Source organism: Balaenoptera musculus, chromosome 14 (genome assembly GCF_009873245.2).
Source record: "Balaenoptera musculus isolate JJ_BM4_2016_0621 chromosome 14, mBalMus1.pri.v3, whole genome shotgun sequence".
In the NCBI taxonomy this organism is placed as follows: Eukaryota; Metazoa; Chordata; class Mammalia; order Artiodactyla; family Balaenopteridae; genus Balaenoptera; species Balaenoptera musculus.
Genome location: NC_045798.1, coordinates 50370925 through 50393457, shown reverse-complemented (window position 1 = coordinate 50393457; position 22533 = coordinate 50370925). Strand labels below are relative to the sequence as shown.

Here is a 22533-nt window from a genome sequence, read left to right as displayed (position 1 = left end):
GCTTCCCTGGTGGCGCAGTGGTTGAGAATCTGCCTCCTAATGCAGAGGACACGGGTTCAAGCCCTGGTCTGGGAGGATCCCACATGCCGCGGAGCAACTAGGCCCGTGAGCCACAACTACTGAGCCTGCGCGTCTGGAGCCTGTGCTCCGCAACAAGAGAGGCCGTGATAGTGAGAGGCCCGCGCACCGCGATGAAGAGTGGCCCCCGCTTGCCACAGCTGGAGAAAGCCCTTGCACAGAAACGAAGACCCAACACAGCCAAAAAATAAAAAATAAAAAAATAATAATAAGTGAATTTCTTGTTACAGCTTCAATGAGAAAGTGAAAGTTTACGCTGCCCTTACTTTAAACATAAAACCACCCCAAAAGAAATAATTCAATTTGATTTTAACACATTGGTCATTTTCTGGCTGGTGTATTAGAGACCATAGGCCTAACTCAACACAGTTTGTGTAGACAACAAGGCCCAAAACTCCAAGCCCAGCACGATGATCTGTTTGAATGCCTGAAAGTGACTTTGTCAAAAACATTTGTGAGTGTTTTGATAAATAAATAATAACAAAAAACCTTGATAAAAAACCTCATGATAAAAGTGCCTTTTATCATGAATGACCAGCAAGTATAAATAATATGAAGGTTATATTAAAAAAAAAGCCTCCTGGAAATGAAAGAAGGGAAGTTATGGGGTTTCATCTAGTAAGCTATAACTCATACTTCCCCTGCCTCTCCTTCCTCCAGCACCGAGTGAATGAGGGGTGGAGTGATGTATTGCCCCTTTGTGCACACAAACGATTTATAAGTCCACATGTGCCATTTCAGTACGTTCGCATTATACAAGGGTGAATGAGGCGTTCCCCTAATAAATTCCATTATTTCAAGACTTCAATTACAAATAGTCGAAAATGAATGGCCAATAATTCCCTAAATCATTAAAGAAATACCAATTCCAACATTGTCTCCATCCCTGCCTATTCATTTCCAGACTTTATAATCAGTAATCTTGTTACAAGACCATGAGGAATTAAAAAGGGGCTGCTGTGTAGACTGCATTTCAGAATGGGGAAATCTATTACGCTGAAAGCTCTCCACTTTCTGCCTTAATACACGGCCAGCGTCTGTTGCTAGTGATTTCAAAATGGCATCTAGGAAACTCAAGTGGCCCCAGCTGAGCTAGGGCTTCCTAAATTGTGATTTAGCAGGGATTTCTCGGAACTCAAGGTTTGTTCACATTTCTCTGGTTTCTCTGCAGGCCTGTTTCCCTGGCAGTCCAGGGGTTAGGACTCCCTGCTCTTACTGCCGAGGGCCCGGGTTCAATCCCTGGTTGGGGAACTAAAATCCTACAAGCTATGTGGCCAAAAAAAAAAAAGAAAAAAAGAAAAAAAAATCAGAATAAATGTAAAAAAATATATATTTGTCTACACTTGAGTCATGAAGAGATTCACCTATGTTTAAAAAAAAACGAAAAAAAAAAAAACACAAATAATAATGTGATCTAAAGGGCACCAGAAATACTTCTTCATTTTTCCTTAATATTTTTTCCATTTGTCTGAACGGTGCCAGGAACTTTAGAGGTTACTTTTTAAGGTCATTAAGTGTCACTACTCTTTTATTAAAATGCAAATAGCTATTAGGAGGATTACTGCCTGAGAAGGCATTATTAGTTATTACTTAAGCGGAAGATGACTTTCTCAGGGTATTTCCTGTCTTTCACAGTTGGTTGAGAGCAAAATGCCATAGGAATCTTCATGGATAATAATAATAATAAAGCAACTTACCATAACAATGGCTTCTCTATAGAGGTGCCTTCAAACTCCTTTATCAAGACCCTGACTTTGATAACCCACTATGTTATAATCGTCCACCAAGGCCATGCCTTCTACCTCTACAAATTCACAAATTCCTCCATTTCCTTCCATTCCAGCTGTCACCAATGTGGCCCAGGCCACCGTCATCTCATCCTGAATGAGTGTAAAGTCCTCTCAATAGTTCACTCTGATTCGAGAGTTATTCTTTCCTCCAATTCATTTCCTGTCCTCAAGTCATCGATCTTTTAAAAGTGAAGTTGGCTGTAACATTCTTATGCATAAAATTCTTAATAGGTTCTCATTTTTCAAATTCCTAAATAAGACTTATAAGGTCCTGCATAGTCTAGCTTCATCCTTTACCCCCGTGTCCTTAACACACTGAAGTTCTTCACATGAACCATATTCTCTCTGTCCTGAATGGTCTGTCTCCTCCACCCACTTCTGCTTGGCTAATTCCTCTTCATTCTGGTATTGGCTTTGGCTTCCATTTCCTGCCCTCATGTCCAACCTCCAAATTCAGGTCCATTGCTCCTTATATATTCTATAGCCCTCTGCACTTTGCTGCCCTTGTTATAGCTGTTATCTCTTTGCTTTTTTTAAAATTGGGGTATAGTTGCTTTACAATGTTGTGTTACTTTTCTGCTGTACAACAAAACGAATCAGCTATATGTATACATATATAGCCTCCCTCTTGGACCTCTCCCCCCGCCAATTCCCACCCATCTAGGTCACCACAGAGCACTGAGCTGAGCTCCCTGGGCTATACAGCAGGTTCCCACTAGCTTTCTATTTTACACATGGCAGTGTATATATGTCAATCCTAATCTCCCAGTTCATCCCACCTCCCCTTCCCCCCATGTCCACAAGTCCATTCTCTATGTCTGCGTCTCTATTGCTAAAAAAAAAAAAAAAAAGCAAGACTACTTTATAAATGATGTTGCATTCTTCTCCTTGCATTTTAATTGCCCTTTTCACTTGTCTTTATCCTTCACTAAACTGTAACTTCTTTGAGGACAGAATGGTTCAGTCTCTTCACCCTTGGAACTTGAGTGTTTGGCACAGTGCTTAGAACATAGCAGGAACTACCCAAGAATTAGTTGGACAAAAGAACAAATAAAGGTTGGCTCACTTAAGCTTGCAATGTCATGGTCTTTGGCCCAACTCTTCTATATCCTGTTTGGCTCTGCCTGCATCCTCAGCACTTTGGGAAAATCATAAGAATACAATGAAATACTGTATTTTAACACTAGCCGTACCATCCAAAATCCAACAAATTCTTTACATTTGGCAGAGTTCAAATCAAGATACATTCTATGGCTGCATACAGATTCCTTATCTGCTTTGTATAGTTGTTAAAGTTCATAGAAATGTCATTATACTCATTCATATTTATCAACAGTAGATCTTTTCCACCCCCTGTAATGGCAAATTCTCTTTTGGCTCACCTTTTGTTGTTGTTTTAAAGATTAGGAAAGCAGATGGTGTCTGAGAGAGGTAAGCTCCCACTGGTAGCGGTGTGATGCAAGAGTGGGTGGGAGGTTGGCTGGATCATTTCTGGATGCAAACCCTAGCCCTCTCACTAGCTGTGTGACTCTGGGAAAATCACTTAACCTCTCTGTGCCTCAATTTCCTCACCTATAAAACAGGTATACAGTGGTAACTTACTACATGGCTTATTGGGAGGATTGCCATGTGAAGTGTTTACAGCAGTGCCAGGGTACATGGTACGACTCGATGGGAGTATTCTTTTTCACTCTTACCTATAAAAAGCAGGTAATATTGTTTGGTATGACCATTTTTGCTCCATCACTTCCTTATCTATAAATTACCTTTTTGCTCAAGAAAATATGATTGGTTACCAGCCAGTATTCTAGGTTATATCAAAAAGAAGAAAAACAGTTTAGTTGAATCAATGAAGGATTTTACAGAAGCAATAGGTGGTCTTTGTATCTCTGATTTCCTGAACAAAGGAAGGAGTTAGCTTAACCGTGATAGTCTTCTCTTATTTCTCCTTGCTCCTCATACAAAGTTGCATACCGCCATGAGTTTTTAATCAAAATGTCCCTTTTGTACAATTTATCAAGCAACATATGAGACCATGTCCCATTCTGAATTCTTTATGTTAGCATGTTTGGAGAAAGCATACTCTGAAGTTCATCAACTCAATATTGATGCACATACATGAGCTATCAGTTTATTTCTACCATATTACAACGGACAGGTTTTCCAAAATGGGATTTAAAATCTAACTTATTATGTGCCTTTCACTCGATTCAAAATTAAGTGAGGAACTAACAATGAATTATTCCCATGTTCCCAGTACCACGCTAGTTAATTTACGTCAATAACCTCATCAGATTGTAGTGTAACTCTCATTTTCCATGGGAACTTAAAATATATTAGAATCTATAACAGGGAAACGAACTCATCTTACAATCAATTTATCATCTGATTGATCATGCTGAGAAAACCTCTGTGAGTACAGTGCAGCTCATGCAAATACGTGCATTGGTGGTGTGACATTCTTCAGAAGGTTTACATTTTTAGGATTCTAAGGAAATGTTTTTCTCAGAAGTCTAGTTCTATAACTGAAGGTCCTAAACATTTTACAGAAGAAAAGGAGTAGTGTTAACAAGGAAATGAAAACTCATAAAAGAAGATACTTTTCAATATGTATGGATAATAATTTCTTTTTCCTCTCTGCAGGTTGCAACAAACTTATACTTTTCAAAATCACAACATTTACTGAAAAGAGTCAGTCAAATCTTAGCCTACACATTAAAAATATTAAAGGCATACAATTCAGTGGATTCAGTGTAGAAGCATGCTATGGACTGAATTGTCTCTCCTCACATTCACGTGTTGAAGCCCTAATCCCCAGTGCCTTAGAATGTGGCTGTGTTTGGAGATGGGAATTTAAAGAGGTAATTAAGGTTAAATGAGGTCATAAGGGTGGGGGCCTAATCCAATATGACTGGTGTCCTTATGAGAAGAGGAAGAGACACCAAGGATATATGTGCACAGAGAAAAGGCCATGTGAGGACGTAGCAAGAAGGCAGCCATCTGCAGGCCAAGGAGAGAGGCCTCAGCAGAAACAGCCCTGCAGGCTCCATGGTCTTAGACTTCTAGCCTCCAGAACTGTGAGAAAATAAACGTCTGTTGTTCAAGCCACGCAGTCTGTTGTACTTTGTTACAGTAGCCATAGTGAACTGATACAAAGTGGAAAAGGTCAGAGAACATTAAAAAATTAAAAAAAAATTTTTTTGCTCAACATCACTTTTAGTTTTTTTTTTTTTGCCTCTTATTAGTTGCTTTTGTCACATCAGTGAATTGCTGCTTCTCGTCTTTATCCACATTTATCACTTCTACCTACGTCAAGTTTAATACTTTACTTTTTCACCTATTTTATACTCTTACACTAAATGTTCAATTTCAGGGCTAATTTATTCATTTTTTAATTTTTTTATTTTTTTTATGGATTTCAAAATTAAGCTTGATAACATGCCATGGGGGCTAATTTATAATAGGTGATCTTTTAATAGCAAAAAGTATTTCTCTAGTAAAAAAGATTTTCTGAGGACTCCTAACAATTTTGTTTAGGGTGAGAGGGAATTTTATATCTGTAGCACTATCAATATTCTCCAACATCAATGGGCATTTATTGGACACTTACTGTGTGCCAGGCACTGTGCTAGGTGCCAGAGAGATGGTGGTAAACAAGTCTGAGAAGGTCTGCACCATAAGAGGAAGGTAGGAGTGAACCAACCAACCAAGGAACCAGTGATAACAGTTATGACAAGAATGAAATAAATAGTATCCCATGATCAGACTAATATGGGAGACCTACCTGAGTAGGTAGGTGCCTTTAATCAGAGTCTGGAAGCCAGAGAAGGAGCCAGTTCATGTGTGTGTGGAAGGAAAGGGAAGGAGGAAAATGGGGAAGAATGTTCTAGGCATAGGGGAAGAACTAGTATCATGGTCTTTGAGGCAGTTTTAGGCATTTTTTTTAGGAACTGATGAAAAGCTGATGTGACTAAATATTGTGGTTGAGTGGGAGAACCCCATGAGAGCTGGGGCTGGGAGAGGGGTAGGCGAGGGCTAGATCACACTAGCTTGCAGCCCCAGTGATGGGTCTGGGCTGTGAACTAAGTGCCATAGGACTCTATTAAAGGAAGCAAGTGAGCAAGTAACAACTTAGACCTCATATGTGAAACCCGGAAATAGGTGTCAAAATGTCCCATTTCTTGTACTTAAGAAAAACATAAGCAGGACAGATATCAACCTAATTATATGAGATCAGGGGTCTAACAAAGTACTTGAGAAAAACATAAGCAGGACAGATATCAACCTAATTATATGAGATCAGGGGTCTAACAAAGTGACAGCAATCGATCATGACATCAAAGTATAGACTGTACCCTTTCACTGTACTGCTTCCCTCCCTTACACAAGGGGCCTTTTCAGAGTGGAGAGAAACGTGCCAGAAGCTTCTGACTGGTATGTATCAAGGCTTAAAATTATGGTTAGAGTTGGAAGTTCTGGGCTGGTTTGCAACCTCCTTTGGTCTGCCTGCCACCATCTGTCCTATAAACCACTAGCAAGCCTGGGCACCTGATAAGCTTTAGGAGAGGCCAGAAAAAGCCCTCACTGTATAACTCTGAGACCCCTCCTCCCCCAATGAAGAAGGTGCTTGAAAACCATTCAGGCTTTTAAAACTTCACTTAGGAATTAGGAAGACAGTAGGACTTCTCCCTTGATCTACAGTTTATTTATTTGGCTTATCTGACATCAGAACCAGCAAGGGCACATAAGAATATCTTTAATTTAGCAGCAGACTATTTACAGATGAGTCAGTTTCCCATTGTGCTAAGCAGTTGATATAGGGGAGAAGGCTCCCACACCGAGTGAATTAGGAGAATATATGAATACTCACAAAAACACACCTTTTAAGCAAGAACAACTATTAGATTCCTCTTTATAGACCATCTCATGAAGGGTGCACAGACAGGAAGGCCGAGGTATGAGGTGGAAAACAGATGAGACTCAATATCAGAAGACCTTGCTGGCAGGCGACCTTGGATAAGTCACTTAATGTCTTGTAACCGGCATTTTCTTATCAGTGAAATGGCAATAATAATATCCAAACCTACAGGGCTTTGAAAAGCAGATTAAATAATGTGTGGGAAAGGGCTTTGTCATTTTTGAAGCACTTCATAAATGTAAAATTTATTATTCATATTCTGGCTGCTGTGATGGGGTCCAAGAGGCTGAGGAGAAAATTTTCGTCTTTTTGAAGCTTACAACTAAAACGAGAAATCACAAGGCACAGAACTAAATACATAATTGGTAATTTATGAACAACCACTATTTCTATTACTAGTATGTGCTCAAAATATTTGTTAAAATGAAATACAAATAATATAATGGGATATGCAATTTCAGTAAATAGAGGTGTGGTGGATGCAGTTGTGGAATGTCCAGAAGAGCTTTCTGGAGGGCATGCATTTATGTAGGTTTTAAAAGATGCAATGTATCACAGTGGTTATGAGCTTGGGATCAGGTAGATAAAAGTTGAAAGCCCGGCCCCACTGTGCAGTAGCTATGTGCCTGTGGGAGAGTCATGTAAACTCTCTAAACTGATACCTTTACTGATCGATAAAATGGGGATGAGAGTATTTACCGGCTTATCTAAGGACCAGGGGAAATTATGTAAATAAAGTTTTAAACACAGTGCTTATCATGAGGCAAATGCTTTAAAAAATGGTGGCTCTTGTGATTACTACCATTACAGATCTCACCACAGTTGAATGACGGTTAAGCATCAGAGCTATAATGATGATAAAGGAGGGGAGACATCACTGCATCACTTACAGAATCCTGGCAGGTGTGGGGAATGGTTAGGATCTAATTAAACAGAAAGGAAAGGGAAGGAACAAAATGAGAAAAGAGAAGTTGGAATTTTTTAAGGATGGAAAAAAGTGATGAGAATTATGGAGGGCAGTAGGTTTTAAAACCGAGTCAGCTTCATTGATCAGTCTTAAATTCTGCTTTGTTTTCAAAATACAAGTCACATCTATCTTTCATCAAGTCGATGTAAGGTGTCTCTACTGAGACAGTTTTATGGTCTTAAGTGACCATCAAGTCAATATGATTAACCACTTGAGGTGGGAAAAAGGCTGGGAGTGACAAACTCTGCACTTTCCTCTTTGGAGATTTCTCTGTTACAACTTTAATTAAGAAAAGGTCAAAGAAGAGTGGTGGAAATAACCAGAGTGTGCTAGATTTTGGACACACACTCCAAAGGACAGGAGAGGACAGGGTGTGAGATCACATCATTGCATTCAGACATGGTTGAATCTTTATCGACTATACCCTGCTTTGAAGATTACCAACACAAATTTTGGGGGGGGGGTTAATTTAGTATTTGGTTCTATTTTTTCAGCTACCATATAACATTGGGGAACCAAATTCACTGGGAATAAGATGAAAACCATCACTCCACTTGTAGTTTTGAGAGGCTGAGATGTAAGAAAGAAGAGGAACTGTTCGATCTACAAGCTGGGAAAATTTGAACAAAGAGATGGGCTTAGCTGAAGAGTGCATTTTTATCTCCTGAAAGAGTAGCATATAGTATAAAATTAAACCAGTACACTGGTTATATACAAATATTAAAAAAAATACAAATTAAGATAAATATATAACTATTAAAACAAATAAATGTTCATCAGTGTATCACCTAAAGTCATCTCATGTACTAATCTTGCAAAAAATAGTTCTAAGGCATCAAGGGAGGAAAGTTCTGGAAACAAAGAAGTGGTTAACAATACCAAGTGGTGAGGGTGATGAATGCCAAATGTTTGAGGGATGCTTTCTGTGACACAGTAGAAGAAAGGGGACCAATTTTAAAGGCAATTTAACCCATTGGCTCACTTAATAGTTATAAAGGCAAAAAATCCATAGGCTCTTAGTTCAGAGAAAATGTATTAGGGTTATTAAGTAAAATCGAATATTTCTAAGGAACTGGTTTGCTAAACATGTTTGTAAAACAGTTGTCTAAACTAGGATGAAACATGATAATTATACAGTTTGTGCATTTATTTTCATTCAAATTGAAAATGTATATTTATTATTAACTAACTTGAACCAATGGGAGGAATCTCCTGTGTCACAACTAAAATTGAAAGGGAAAAACTCTAGGAATGCCTTTATTCTATTACATAAGGCTATCTGAATTCACGCATTTAACACATTGGAAAGTAAGCTTTGAATACTGTGGGACTTGAAAGTAGGCTGTATCAGGATGGCTACCCTGAAATATTTGTAAGAGAAGAGTTGAAAGACAATTTCTCCCGCTCTTATCATTGTTGATGAAATGATTTCCATGGCATAATCCCATCCTATCACTTTTCCTCTTCTTCACTTCTATCTTAAGGGAATGGAGGATTGTTCTCCAAATCAGTAGAAACACACAAGTCCTTGGAATAAGACAAATTCCTGCATCACCGTCATGTAGTAATTTGACATGGCACATGTAACACAGAACTGACCGGTGGGACCCAGAGTCTTGCATCTCCCTAGATGCTAATATTTAGCACAGCACCCGCTTACACGAGTTGTCCCTTTAGCTAAGATATAGACAAAAATGTGAATTCTATGGTACATTAATGGGCAGTGTCCAAAGTAATATCACAAGACATTTTAATTGGATCAGTTATAAAAATGCTTTAGGGACACCTCTGGCATCCAGTGACTTTGCCCCTTGCTGAGACTGCTTGTCAAGAGATCAGACTGTTCCCCTCTCGCAGGACAGTCAAGCAGCCAAACCTGCACTAACCATGATGGGTTGTTCCGGAGCATGTTGACATACAACCCGATGAGAACATGTTCATCAGCTAGCCTGTCTGCCACATTCAGACTGTACTGTATCCTGAAACAGGGCAGGAGGAAAGAAAAGGTGTTGTTAGGACAGGTGGACAGAAATAAGCAGGGCAGGTAGGAGTGAGTTTGCGGTAGAAAAGGCATCTAGAAAACCAAGCAAGTAAAGGAAAACTAAGCGATGTTCTATGAAAAAACACAAGCAAAATCCAAGCAATGAAATTCACAATGCCATTTCACTCTCTTTAAAAATAGATTTCCACTTAGGTCAAGTAACTTTTAAGAAAACAGAATTGCATTCTTCAAACCACTAAGGGCAAGAAATTCATTTGTACAGTAAATACACTGAAATAGGTTGCAAGCAAAGATTATCCTTGGGAAAATCAAATCTGAAGCTTAGTCATTTTAAAAAAAGAAAAGGGAATCAGGGAAAGCGAATAACAACACAGATGTGTCTACTCAAAATAACTACTTGATGCTGTTAATGGGGTTATAACAGAGCTGCTTTGACTAAATCAAAGATGGTCTTTCAAACACAAAGCATCTTTGACACAAGAAATCAGCATTTTTAGTTTAGTTAATGCAGGGTTCCAGCACACTCTGGCTTTAACTTACCCTTTGCCCTTCAGCAAAGCTGGAGCAGCCCTAGCCAGCAGTTTGCTCTGCTCGACTTCACTGTCCTTGGGAGGAGAGCTGGTTAATAAGATGGGAAAGCCAAGAAGAGCGTAAACTCGGCAATGCATTCGAGAATAGAAACTGGCAACAGAAACTCCCAAGACTACTTCCAAGCTCCATTTGGACAGCTCTTTCATTACTTTGAAATGTTCAAGATGTTTTCAGATTTCCACATAGTTGAACTAGGAGTAGCAACCTGGCCTGAGAACCACAATTACAATTACACAAGCCACTATGATCCCAGATTTGACCTCTGCTGCTTGCTAAACAAATAGATTGCATATGCCCAGACACAATGACAATTCATTCAGCATTCATGACAGACTATCCTGTACACAGTCCAATAGTTCACTAAGTCCTGCCAGCCTGCAGATCCCACACAAGAAGCTTATTTCTCCAGCCTGCCCTCTATTCTCCGACTTTCTGTGTTGAACAGAGAATTGAAAATTACCTAGAGATTGGTGTCATATTGAAAGTGTTTTGCTACTTTAGGCACAAGTCACCTGACCTTGGCTGTGAAGCTGCGAAAAAAACTTTCAGAGAAACAGAGAAATAAACCTTTGAGCCTTATAAACATATATTCATACTCCTTGTGTCTATAACTGGTGAAGAAGAGTCCAATCAATAGGGTAAATTCTTATCATTTTAGATTTATTAGGAAGAATACTCACTTTAATTGGGAATTTTAATGAAAATTTAAAAAGTTTAACGTAGTTTTATTAAAGGAAAATAGAAATATAAATAATGATAAAGTGTGGCCAAGCCAAAGGCACCCAAATTTATATAATATAAATGAATTTATAACTATAAGGAATAGGCATGTTCATTGGGAAATATGATACTGATTCTTAGTATTATAACTGTACTTGTAATGTGCTTAAAGAAAGTTTGTTCTTTTGTAGGTTAAAAATTTGCCCTGCAGCACTGGTGTACTTAAAACTATCCCTTTCTCCCTTCATGGAGAATACAAAAATTAAGTGTCTGACTTTGTTTGAATACCTAGTTTTTAATTACTTGCATTGAAATTATTAGATTTTTACCACCAACTTCCATAACTTTTCAAGAAGTTATAAATCTATATAAGAATGGTTAATAAAGCAGTTAAAAATCTTAAAAACTTTAAAAGTTTTAAGGGTTTACTACAAAGTACCACTTTTTCAGACCACAAGGCACAAAATATAGCAACTTATAAATGAATATCACATTAGAATTATGCACAGTATAATTGGAATTCTTGTTTTATAATTCTTGTTTATAATTATGCATAGTATAATTGGAATTCTTGTTTTAGTATATACTTTATAATAGTATATACTACAAGATTCCTTAAATAGTGAGGCTTCTGGTAAATTTAAAATCAAATTTGATCTATAAAGAAAACATCTAGTATAGAGTAGGCATTAATGTTTGTTGAATATTATGACTTTACTCAGCTTTTCAGGAATGCACCTATTACTCAAAAAGTACAACTGCATACAAACAAAACTGACTTTAAAAATGAAATTAATGTTCTAGGAGAATTTGCTTTCCTGATGAAGTTAATTTTTTTTTAAAGCATATTGATCTGCACCTTCAAAGACTATGAAACCTGCCCATCAGGAGCAAATAAGCATCTTAAGCCATTGGAGTTGATGTTTTCCCACCATCCCTCCAAGACAGCATTCCAAACCTTGTCTCCTGAAGTACAGCTCATTATCCAGTAACTACGGTCTCACTGCTGCCCAATCACCTCCCCCAACTTTTTTTTTGATAATACAAGATAGACCTACCCACTACATAATTGATTTCAGATCCCTGTAAAACCACTCAAAACACTGTGTGAAATATTAAGAATTCTTCCCTCCAAATGAAACCATTTCTCTGCCTTGTTACATACGCTACCATTCCCCTTGAATCCCAGAAATTGTGTCATTTCCTTAAATCAAAGGCCTAATAATTATACAGTTACAACCTCTGATGATGAATGTGCAAGAAGAAAAAAAAAGAAACATGGGAGGATCAACCACGAGGATATGCTTGTTATAAGTTACTCTGGTGATGTCTTATGGGAGAAAGGTGATGTGTCAGTAAAGCTGCAGAAGTGTGTCCCACCACTTGCTAACGAGCACTGGAGGAACCCTGCTGACATCAGCATGGTGCAGGGTTGGTAGCAGGAAGTGAGCAGTTCCCCAGATTTTCCTTTGGTGGCTCATTCTTTCTTTCTCTCCAGTTCTCTGGGCCCCTCTCTCCTTCCTCTACGCCACTTGCCTGTCTCCCCTGCTCTTTCCAAGTCCCTTCTTTCCGCAAAGGGATGAGCAGATGTCTCCAGATACACGTCTTGTCCTTTCGTTGTCATTTTCTTTGCCTTGGCCCTTGCCAGTGCTGGTTCGAAGGCATCATTTAAATCCTTTCATGTTCCTTTCCTTTCCGATATGCATCCTTGGGAAAACCAGTTCTTGGAATATATGGGGATGATATTCTCTGCATTTATGAGTTTGTGGAAATAAACCATTTACCTCATTTTGCTAAAGCTGTTAGCATCTAGTGCCAAGAGCATTTCTGACTTTTGGTACTCAGTGTCCACATAGTTTCTGTACTACCTAGAACTCGCCTTGAATTCTCCTCCTAATCATTTATTTCTGGGAAGCAGAAAACATGACCACGTAGAGAGGAAGCCAAGTGCATGATGAAAACAAGAAAAAAAAAAAAAAAAAGCACTCTTTCTAAATGAAATGGATCAAGAACTTAGAGAGCAGACCAGGAGGCAGGTTTCACTTAAAACTTGGGTCTATAAAGACTGTTCACATGAAGTATCTTCACCAGAATTTCTTCTGCAGCTCCCAAGGAGCTTGAAGAAGGGAAGCAAAGTGAAAAAAATTTTCTCCTGAGTTGTTGCAAAGGTAGTGACGTCAGGTAATTTATGATAATCTCTTCAAAGCAAGGTACACTCACGATATTTTATAGAATAATTTGGATGTTTAAACTTTCATTTTGTAGCTCTGGCAGTTTTCTTGGAGAAGTTTGGTGATATTTCCAATTCATTGTGGGCTTTGGGATCAGGCAACACTGGAACCTAGGGTCTTATCAAGAAGTGATTGCTTCCAGCATGTCAGTGCATCCAAACGTGCCAATGGCTTTCCTGCAACCCTAGCTCTGGAAACTTCTCCATCTTCTGCATGCCCCTTCTTCAAATTTAAATGCATTCCTCCTTTTTACCTCGGAAACTGGTAACTACCTGGGGCTCCTCTTGACTGTGGGTGATAAATCTTTTCTAATCTGAGTCCCAAGGAGAAGCAACGCTACCATCCCTAAAATTGTGTGTATACACCTCTCTTTTTCTTATTGTCGTTATTTCCTTTTCACCAGGCCCTGCCAATGTATAAACACCTCCTTCAGCACACATATTTTCATTATTGGGTGTGGTGACAATCATACCCTGGAGGGTATGACAAGGTGAAATTTGAATTTCATGTGTTCTGCTGAAAGAAAAGAGGCTGGAAATATTCCTTTAGATTATTCTTTTCTAAAAAACAGATTCTCTTATTTTCTCACCAATTCCTTTTTATACTCTGGAAAAGAGCATATGTAAAGATAAATGGCCTTCTTCCAAAAATTTTCATAAACACACACACACACACACACACACACACTGGCATAATGTGTTCTGGAAGATTAGAACAATTTCAAAATATTTCATATTTATTTATTTAAATTCACCCTTTAGCTTTGGAGGATGACAACGGATGCCAGGATTTTGCTTAAGTGCAAGCATTTTGGGGGTACTCTAAGGTAACAAAATCACACACAAATGCTCCCTGGATTTTTGCTTAAACCTGCCATATAGTTTTAAAAACCACTTCTGCTTATGCTGTGTTATTATATTAGCTCTGGCCAAATATTTTTTTCTTTTATTGAACATGAAAATAAAAGGATTTAAATAAAAGTCCTGCATAGAGCAACAATGTAATATAAACAAATTATGTAATGTGGCATAATTATCATCACAATGGTTAAATGGAAAATGATATTTGAACCATGGCAAATTAAGAAGAGATATTTACTTTTTTATTGATTCTTAAATGATTGATAAACTTGTTGGTGTTTGGGCTTGTGAAGAATGACTTGTAAACTTGGCTCCCTCCTTAGCTGACTGTCGATTGGGAATAACATTTTGCTTCTCACTGTAATTAACACAATCTATACCAAGGTCATCAAACTAATTTAAATAAATTAGTTTTAAATAAAAAAGAGTCCACAAGTCAGTTTTACCAAGTGATAATTTCTTGAAAAAATCTTTTGCCCCTTTCGTTTTCTAGCTTTCAACATCTTTGATCTGAAACATAAAATATCTGCCACACGCAAATCAGCAAACAAGCATTAAAAAATAGCTTAGTGTCTCAGTGGGAAAATGAGTTGTCATCAATTCAGGCTGGCATGAAAGTCAAACCTTCTTAAGCAGGTACTGTGGAAGAAATAATAATTCTTAGGTCATATTTGATTCACTACATTTACTGTGTTGTCCCCCAGACAGTATCAAGCTGTATCAATTGTGTTTTTGCCAAGAGACGCTCTAGAAAAGTTTGCTGGGTACAGAGCACACACAGACAGCAACTAAAGCAACTCTAGTAAGAGAATAAAGGTTATCAAAGTGAAGAAGAGGTGACGGCAGATTTAATTATACACTAACATTTTAGTATAGGAAATAGAGTTGAGTGAGAACACCAGTTTAATTCAGGATTGAAAAAAATCTAGCATATTAGTGGAGCTCTGGGGCTACATGGAATAAATAATTACTTGCAGAGAGTGTTTATTTCAAATTTCATACAACATGCCCAGAAAGTGTGAAAAGAATGAAGAAATCTTCAGTTGAGGTTTATTTATAAATGCATCTATTTTATGATGCTGATTTATAAATTTACCTTCCTTCTTGACTGAAAAGGGATGGGCTTTAATCTTAGAAAATATTGAGCATGGAGAAAACTGGTTTTCAGAAGCAAAGTCTGAATTCAGTACCTCAATTTTATTTCTATTCACTTTTGATTACTAAAACAGAAATGTTTAAAATTTAGTTTGAACATTATATGTCAGATTAAAAATCTGGGTTATTAGGTAAAGACTCTTTGGGAAAGCAAAGTATTTGAAAAAACTGAAAAAGACACATGAATTAGCCTTTCTGTAGTTGAAAACCCAAACAAATCAACCAACTGACCAACCAGTCAACCAACAAAAATAACTCACAAAGGCTGTTCCATTGGGAAGAATCAGGATTTGGAAAGTGCGTGGGGAAGGCAGTGTATCTTCCCCACATGCACTCCTGGACCTAATACAGTATTAGTAATTAACCAAATGCTATTCAGACAAACCAGAAAATAGCATATTAGATTGTGTTCAACACACTCTTGAATCATAAGCAATGTTCTAATATTTGGGAGAGTGATCAGTTCTGGCTAGATATAATAGCCAAAGTGATTCTTTTTGTGAGTGGTTAAGACTTTAGAGGTTGCATTTATAAAAATATCTGTAAAATCTTTAAGAGAAGTTTCTAAAACTGGAGGTAAAATTATCTAGCCATTCAAATTTTTAGAATGTCCTTATTGTAGCTAATGAAGAAATGGCCATGATAGCCATAACTAATGAAACATTTTCCAAATGGAAAGGACTGGTTAGCTCTCTCACATGAACGAGGTGAGGATTTTGGCAAGATAATTAAGATTTTACAAAGGGGGACTGATGCCAACAGCAGAAACTGAAAGGCATAATGCTGTGGGCAGTGAGGGGGAGAAGGGCTTTGTGGTCAGCTCTTGCAATAATATTTGCCGTAATGGCAGGCTATCTTTCATAAGCTTAATGTTGGCTGCCCAATCATACATCATATATTGGCGTTCTTTTCCTAGTGGTGATGATAAATTTCCGTTGATCTAGTTGTTCTTTTCCTATAAATTCATGCATTATAAGAAAACAATCTAGGTTTAGGGATATAGTTATGATCAAGAAAATGAATGAAGTGAATTAGTCCATGAATTGTGTCATTTGACCCATACTGTGCCTAACTGCTAATCAGCATTGAGTATACACACACACACACACACACACACACACTCATACACACACACACACACACACACACGAAGACTTCAAAGGGTTAAGAGAGAGTGCCTTTGAGAATTCCCTCTTTTAAGTTAAGGGAAAATTGACTCAAGGATATAGCTAGAAACGGATATCAGAACAGGGGATGGGGCAGATGGTGGTAGTATACCCTCATAAATCTGTGTGAGTTAGGTTACCAGGATGTCAAAAGACTTCAAAGATAGGCCCTAGTGCCTTTTGAAGATCAAAGTGTATGCCTGCAAAGGACTCCAGGTGAGGAATGCCAGGAGTTTGTAGCGAGGATCCTGGAGTAGTGATTTCAATTCATCCTCATTCTACTTTATCTTTGTAAGATCTGTCACAATACCAAAGACCAAAAACTCAGGCTAAATAAAGTATCTGCATGGCAAACTTCCTTACTTTTTTAATGCAGCCTCAACAATGACCAGCACCACTCTTGGCTTGTTTAGGTTTTAGTTTTTATCCGATTTTAACAGGGGCAGTTGGGGTGGGGTAGGAGTGAGGGCAGAGCTCTAGGTCCTATTTCTTTGGTTAAGTTCCAACTGTAGGAAGATTAGGGCCTTTAACTTATGCCTACATTTGGCACGATGGTTTCCATCAACCTTAGCGTATGGACATGGCTAAGAAATAAACAGGGGATCACCACCAGCATTATCAACCGGTAGAAATTAAACACTAAGAGGATGAAATCGGTTTTGAAATTGCTACTTTAATAGGAATCAGACTGCCTTACCTGGGGGAAAATGGCCCAGGCCCAGGAGGACAGAAAGATGTAAGTCCTCAAGTCTTTTACTGTAATATGGTCCAACCATGTGATGTTGTCCTGATCTCACCCAGTTAGTGCTAAAATCATTCCAAGAGGCTCTTTAATACAAGAGTCTAAGGAATCACCATCTGGGGTCTTGCAAACTGTACCAAAGCAGAGAATCATCCAGAGAAGGAGATCCAACATGGTACTCTTCACATTTACTCATCTCATACATACTGGCATGAAGACATAAAATCAATAAAAGAAGTTGAAAAGTGGAAAAGAGAAAAAGAGCTGAGCAGTGCAGCTCAAGTTGGAAATTCTCAATGGAATCTCATGAAACCCCAGAAGACCTGTATCTCCACCAAAGCGTACTACAAGAGGATTTTAGTGATGAAGTAGGACTAGCGGTCTAGCTATGGAACTGCTACTACGATTAGTGCTTCAGGGCTGGGATACTGACCGTGCGCTGTGGTCAAGCTGACTTACATACAGCTTTATGAGCGAATGCTCCTCAGCCACAGGGCTGGACGCACTCATCCCCTCAGGTAACCTGAGGGATGCAAACAATGAGACCCCGTTAAAACCTCCCATGGACAGAGCAAGGCCCACTCAGAGAGGAAAGACGTTCAGTGTACACAGCTTTATTGAACGGCACCCTTAAAACAGAAACCAGAGGCCAACCTCCGTGATGACAGGAAGAACTGCAAACTTTAAACAACGTGCTTGAGGTTCAGAGGGAACATTCTAGAAGGACTGAAAATGGGAAGAAAGGGAAATGATCATATTTTGGGGTACCATGCCCCCTGGAGGAACCAGAACAGCTCAAAATATTATGGGAATATTTTAGAGTAGAAGAAGCCATGTTATCCATCTAGACGCATCCATCATAAAGCACCGTCCAAGCTGAAATGATATAAAATGACCTTCAGTAAGGATGGGGTCTATCTCTGCTTGACATTTGCAGAATGCAGAGCTTCCTAATAAAAGCATATCTTTGTTAACATCACGCCAGATCGTCCCAAGATAGAGGCACAGGCCCATGTTTCTAATAGACTTTACAGTTTATGATTTTGTTTTGGAAAATGTGGTTTAATCTGCTGGTGGTTCTGAAAGGGAGTGCTAAGAGGAATATACTGGGCTTCAACCATAGGATTTCACTGTGGGTGTTATGCAGTTCAGTTGCCTTCCCATTTCTATTTGCGACAGACTTGCTTAATTTATAGTGGGAAACACCGCATTCTGTTTATTCCGCTGATTACAATTATGGGGAACACCTTCATCTCAGGTTCCTGCTGATGGACAAATCCAGGAACTCGGAGAAAAAATCAGCAGTGTTCTGAGTCTCACTGTCTGCAAATCTTCACTAGAACGTACCAGGATATTACAGGGAAATTGGTACCTCAGCAACTCTTTGGGGGAAAGATTGATTATGTTTGTTTTTGAAACATGAGGCCATTTGTTTCCTACTGAAAGGCATTTGAAATCTTACATTCAATTACTCACTCCAATTGTCCTTACCTTTGTTTCTGCCTTCCTGTGAGCCTTCTCCATGTATTCCTTAAAAAAATTCTCTGGTGCTTTATTTGTGATATTTGATCAAATGACTTGGAGTACCTCTTGACCCCTGCCTATTCATTGTGCTAGTTTTAGGAGAAGTATCTGCTTCACCTGTTTGCTTACAGGGCAGTGGATCTTTGTGCAAAAAGATGAGACACGCATCCACCCTCTTTTCTTTAAAGTTCTTGTTCTTATCCATGAATTACTTATGTAGAAACTATATTTCCAAATTTGGTCTTGAGCCTCTAGCCTCAGGAACTCTAGAGTTCACTAAGAAGAAGATTCTTTTATATCTGGAGCTTTATATTATGAGATGTTTCAGAATGTCCATCGTAATTCCCCGTTGCATCTTGAAATTCCAATTCCCCGGCTTAAATGGGCCATTCCAAGTGCTATAAACGTGACTTTCTCAATGAGCCAGAATGCATGTGTGTCAGTAGTAAAACTTAAATATACCCTGCATTCTTACTGTGGATAGATTGTAAATGCAAGTTTCCAGAAGTGACATTCGTTCCCAAAGCCATCCTAGCCCTCTTCAAACGCATCCAAATGAATGAAATTAACAACTTGTGACAGATATTTACAAACTAGTTTCTAACAGTAATCTTCCACATTTGGCTTAAATGAGAATATTTTTCTTGCCACAAAATCAAGGCTCATTACCAAAGAGAAGGTTTATTTTATAATAGGGTTGGAACTTACCTCCTGGTAATAAAAGGACTTCCTGAGGAGGGGACAGAGTGGGAGAACATGCTGTCATTCATGCTGGTTACAGGTCTGGGTGGCCTAAAACGAAGTACAGTTAAATGGAAAATGGATGGAAAGTTAAAACAAATAAAAGTCACAAGTTGAAAACTATCCGATCTCTCAAGGAAAGGAGCTGGTAAGATCAGAGTTCTTATCTTACCCAGGATCAACACAGAATTTTATATTTTCCAATTCAATTCTTGAAGTGTTTTGGGAAGTTACATTTCCTTGAGAAGACAGAGTGTCTGTTTAAGCATTGCGGGGAAGATCTCCAGAAACCACAGGAACATTTATTCGTAAGCTTTGAGCCTTGGTGTTTCATTGAGTCATATTCTCAGATAGAATGAGGATTTTGAGGCAGCCTAAAGAGAGAAGCTCAGAAAACTTGATGATAATCAGAATCTACATCCTCTTGGAAAGGGGAAGATTCCTGAGGCTTTGGAAACTTCCTGTGTTCCCCATGACGATGGCCCTCTTCCAGGATACCCGGGCCTGTAAGGACCCAGCTGCAAAATCGTATCATGCCTTCTTCGCTCTTTGCTCTAAGTGAAGACACAATTAAGCACCACAGGGATTTACTGACTTTCTGTTATCTGGATGATCTATATGATAGGACATATAGTGCAAGGCATCCCCAAAACTTCACTTTTTTTTCATATGATTAGAGAAGGAAAATAGGGTTCAATATTCCCCGGAATTGTCCACGACCTTAAACACCAACTGCATCATGTCTGTCCTCCACTGTCTCAATTTTCATTCTTATAACTGATGTCTTAGTTCAGGTAAAATGATAGAGCTAAGATCCCCATCTCATCTCCAAGCTGTTTTTAGTCTTATTTTAGGTTCACTGTAAGATGTTCCGCGGTACAATGAGGTGGAATTTAGAGTTCAGAAGATGGATGATGGGGCAGGGCAGCATTCTGAGTCAGGAAATTTTTGTTTCACTATAATTCTATATATGAGTTTGACAGTACAGAATTTTTTGAAGATGAAACATGAATACAGTAGCCTATAGAATCTATTTGTGTCAACTTGACTAAGAGCCAAAAGTTGTAAAGGTTTAATTTTTATCTTAGGAAACCAGAGTTAGTTTGGATTCTACAATGAAGAGATTCCGTGAAAAAGGTAGACTTGTTTGTCCCAATGTATTTATGGGAATGGACATGATGCAAGGCAGGTTATAAAATGTCAGCACTACATGCAAAAATTCATTGACACTTTTGGTTCTCAGTACCTGATGTTAAACTGTGTTCTCAGATTTTTTAAAGACACATTCTTTGTTGAGTGAGGTCAAAATAGCAGGTTCAGTATTTAATCTACTCTGAACATATTAGCCGAAGTTCTGAAAACTAGCTTAGTGTTTTATATTACTTATCTAGGATGTGTGTGATACATGAGACTAGTTTAAAGCTAATTCTGCTTTGAGCAGGACACTTTCACTTTATAAGAAGGATGTTAATTTCAAACAAATGTGCTCTGTGAATTTTGAAAAGTTAGGTGTATCAGATTTTAAAACAGTAGGCAGAATGAAATATCTTCATTTTAACTTTGAAAAAAGTGGAAAAAAATCAACTTGACAACATTTCTGGTTTTCTTTTGTCTTTTTATTAATGTTCCCCTCTTGCTGTGTCTCTAGGAAATGAGAAAACAAGTGGATTTGGAATGCTTTTTAACTAGTCTGGTAAATTTACTCTATTGAACCTGGTCACCGCAAAGCCGAAATTGCAGTTCCTTAGTAAATGGCTTCACATTTAACGTTCATCACGAAAATGTTGAACTTGGGACACAGAATGGCTAACCTTGGCACCAAAGAGCAGTTTTCCAAGGGACCTATTTCCTCCACAATCAAATGGCAAGTTACCTTATCTAATAAATAGGTCACATTGGGAATTTTAGACATATTTAGTCTTATGGAAAAGAAATAGCTCCAGAAGATAAAGTCGCAGAGGCCTAGTGCAAAGTTTTCTTTCTGGACAAGATGTCTGCAAAGGACATTTTTATAAAATTGGCATTCTTTTCATAAACTCAAAGTGCTCAGCTTAAAGGCAGAATTAGTTTTAAACTAGCCTCATATCTCTCACCTGTTTTGTGTCTCATAACCACTTATAAGTCTTTATAAGCACACTAAAGACTATTGACTTACCAAGTATCTCTTTAGGCAGCAAAAAATTGAATAGAATAGAGACAGTTAATCATGGTAACATTTACAAGCAATATAAGAGCTAAGAACAAATGCCAAAACACCAAAATGCCACTACTTAAGTGGCTTTTATGTGCCTATGATAATTTAGAAGAGCTAAATGAACAGCATACTTTAAGATTAGAAGTCTTAGATATTCCCATCCAAAAAAAAAAAAAAAAAAAAAGGAACATAAATATCTGTTCAGGGCAATAACATCAGAATAACAAATAGAAAAATGTCTAAAGCTAAAAAATAGTAAAAAATCTGTTCTAATAGAGATTGGCCACTCTGCATCTGGAATTTCTTGCGTGTTATTTCAACAATTAAATGTTTTGTATAATTTGTCTTTTAAAACTGACATTCACCCTGGAAAAATATATTATCCGTGAGTACAGATCAGTGTTCTGATTCAAGGACTATTTTAAGAATCTGGTTAAACGTGCAACTTTTAGCAGAAAAAGGCACATTTCATGTAGAATTTTAGGGGAATCCTGAAACTCTCCATGGAACCCAAATTGTGTGGCATGGTCTCACTTCCTTCTCATTTTTTTTTTTTAAATTTATTAATTTTTGGCTGTTTATTTGCTCCACAGCAGATGGGATCTTCCCGGACCAGGGCTCAAACCCATGTTCCCTGCATTGGCAGATGGATTCTTAACCACTGCGCCACCAGGGAAGTCCCTGGCCTTGCTTCTTAATTCTGTCTCCAAGTGGGAGGCCCCATCCTAACTCTGTTTTGCTGCAAAGCTCTTAGAGCCAGGCTGTTTACCCCCATCCTCTCCCTACCTTCCCCACACCCATCAGCTCAGATTGAATGCTGTTCTCTTGGGGGGGAACCCCTAAGGGGGCTGGTA

The 22533-nt window shown here is 38.3% G+C and overlaps 1 protein-coding gene across 12 annotated transcripts in view; it reads right to left on the bottom strand.

Annotated features, from left to right (window-relative positions):
- The window catches only part of DTNA (dystrobrevin alpha), a 280781-nt gene that overhangs the window by 40836 nt on the left and 217412 nt on the right, over nucleotides 1-22533 (bottom strand). For 4 of the 12 annotated variants that reach the window (XM_036874581.1, XM_036874584.1, XM_036874585.1 and 1 more), the window contains exon 11: nucleotides 19453-19536. In XM_036874581.1, the coding sequence (XP_036730476.1) occupies nucleotides 19453-19536 (84 nt within the window). Of the gene's footprint in view, nucleotides 1-9639; nucleotides 9733-10295; nucleotides 10374-17814; nucleotides 18097-19452; nucleotides 19537-21640; nucleotides 21650-22533 lie in introns of those variants that run through there. The other 8 variants (XM_036874580.1, XM_036874578.1, XM_036874582.1 and 5 more) reach the window with 6 other exon arrangements.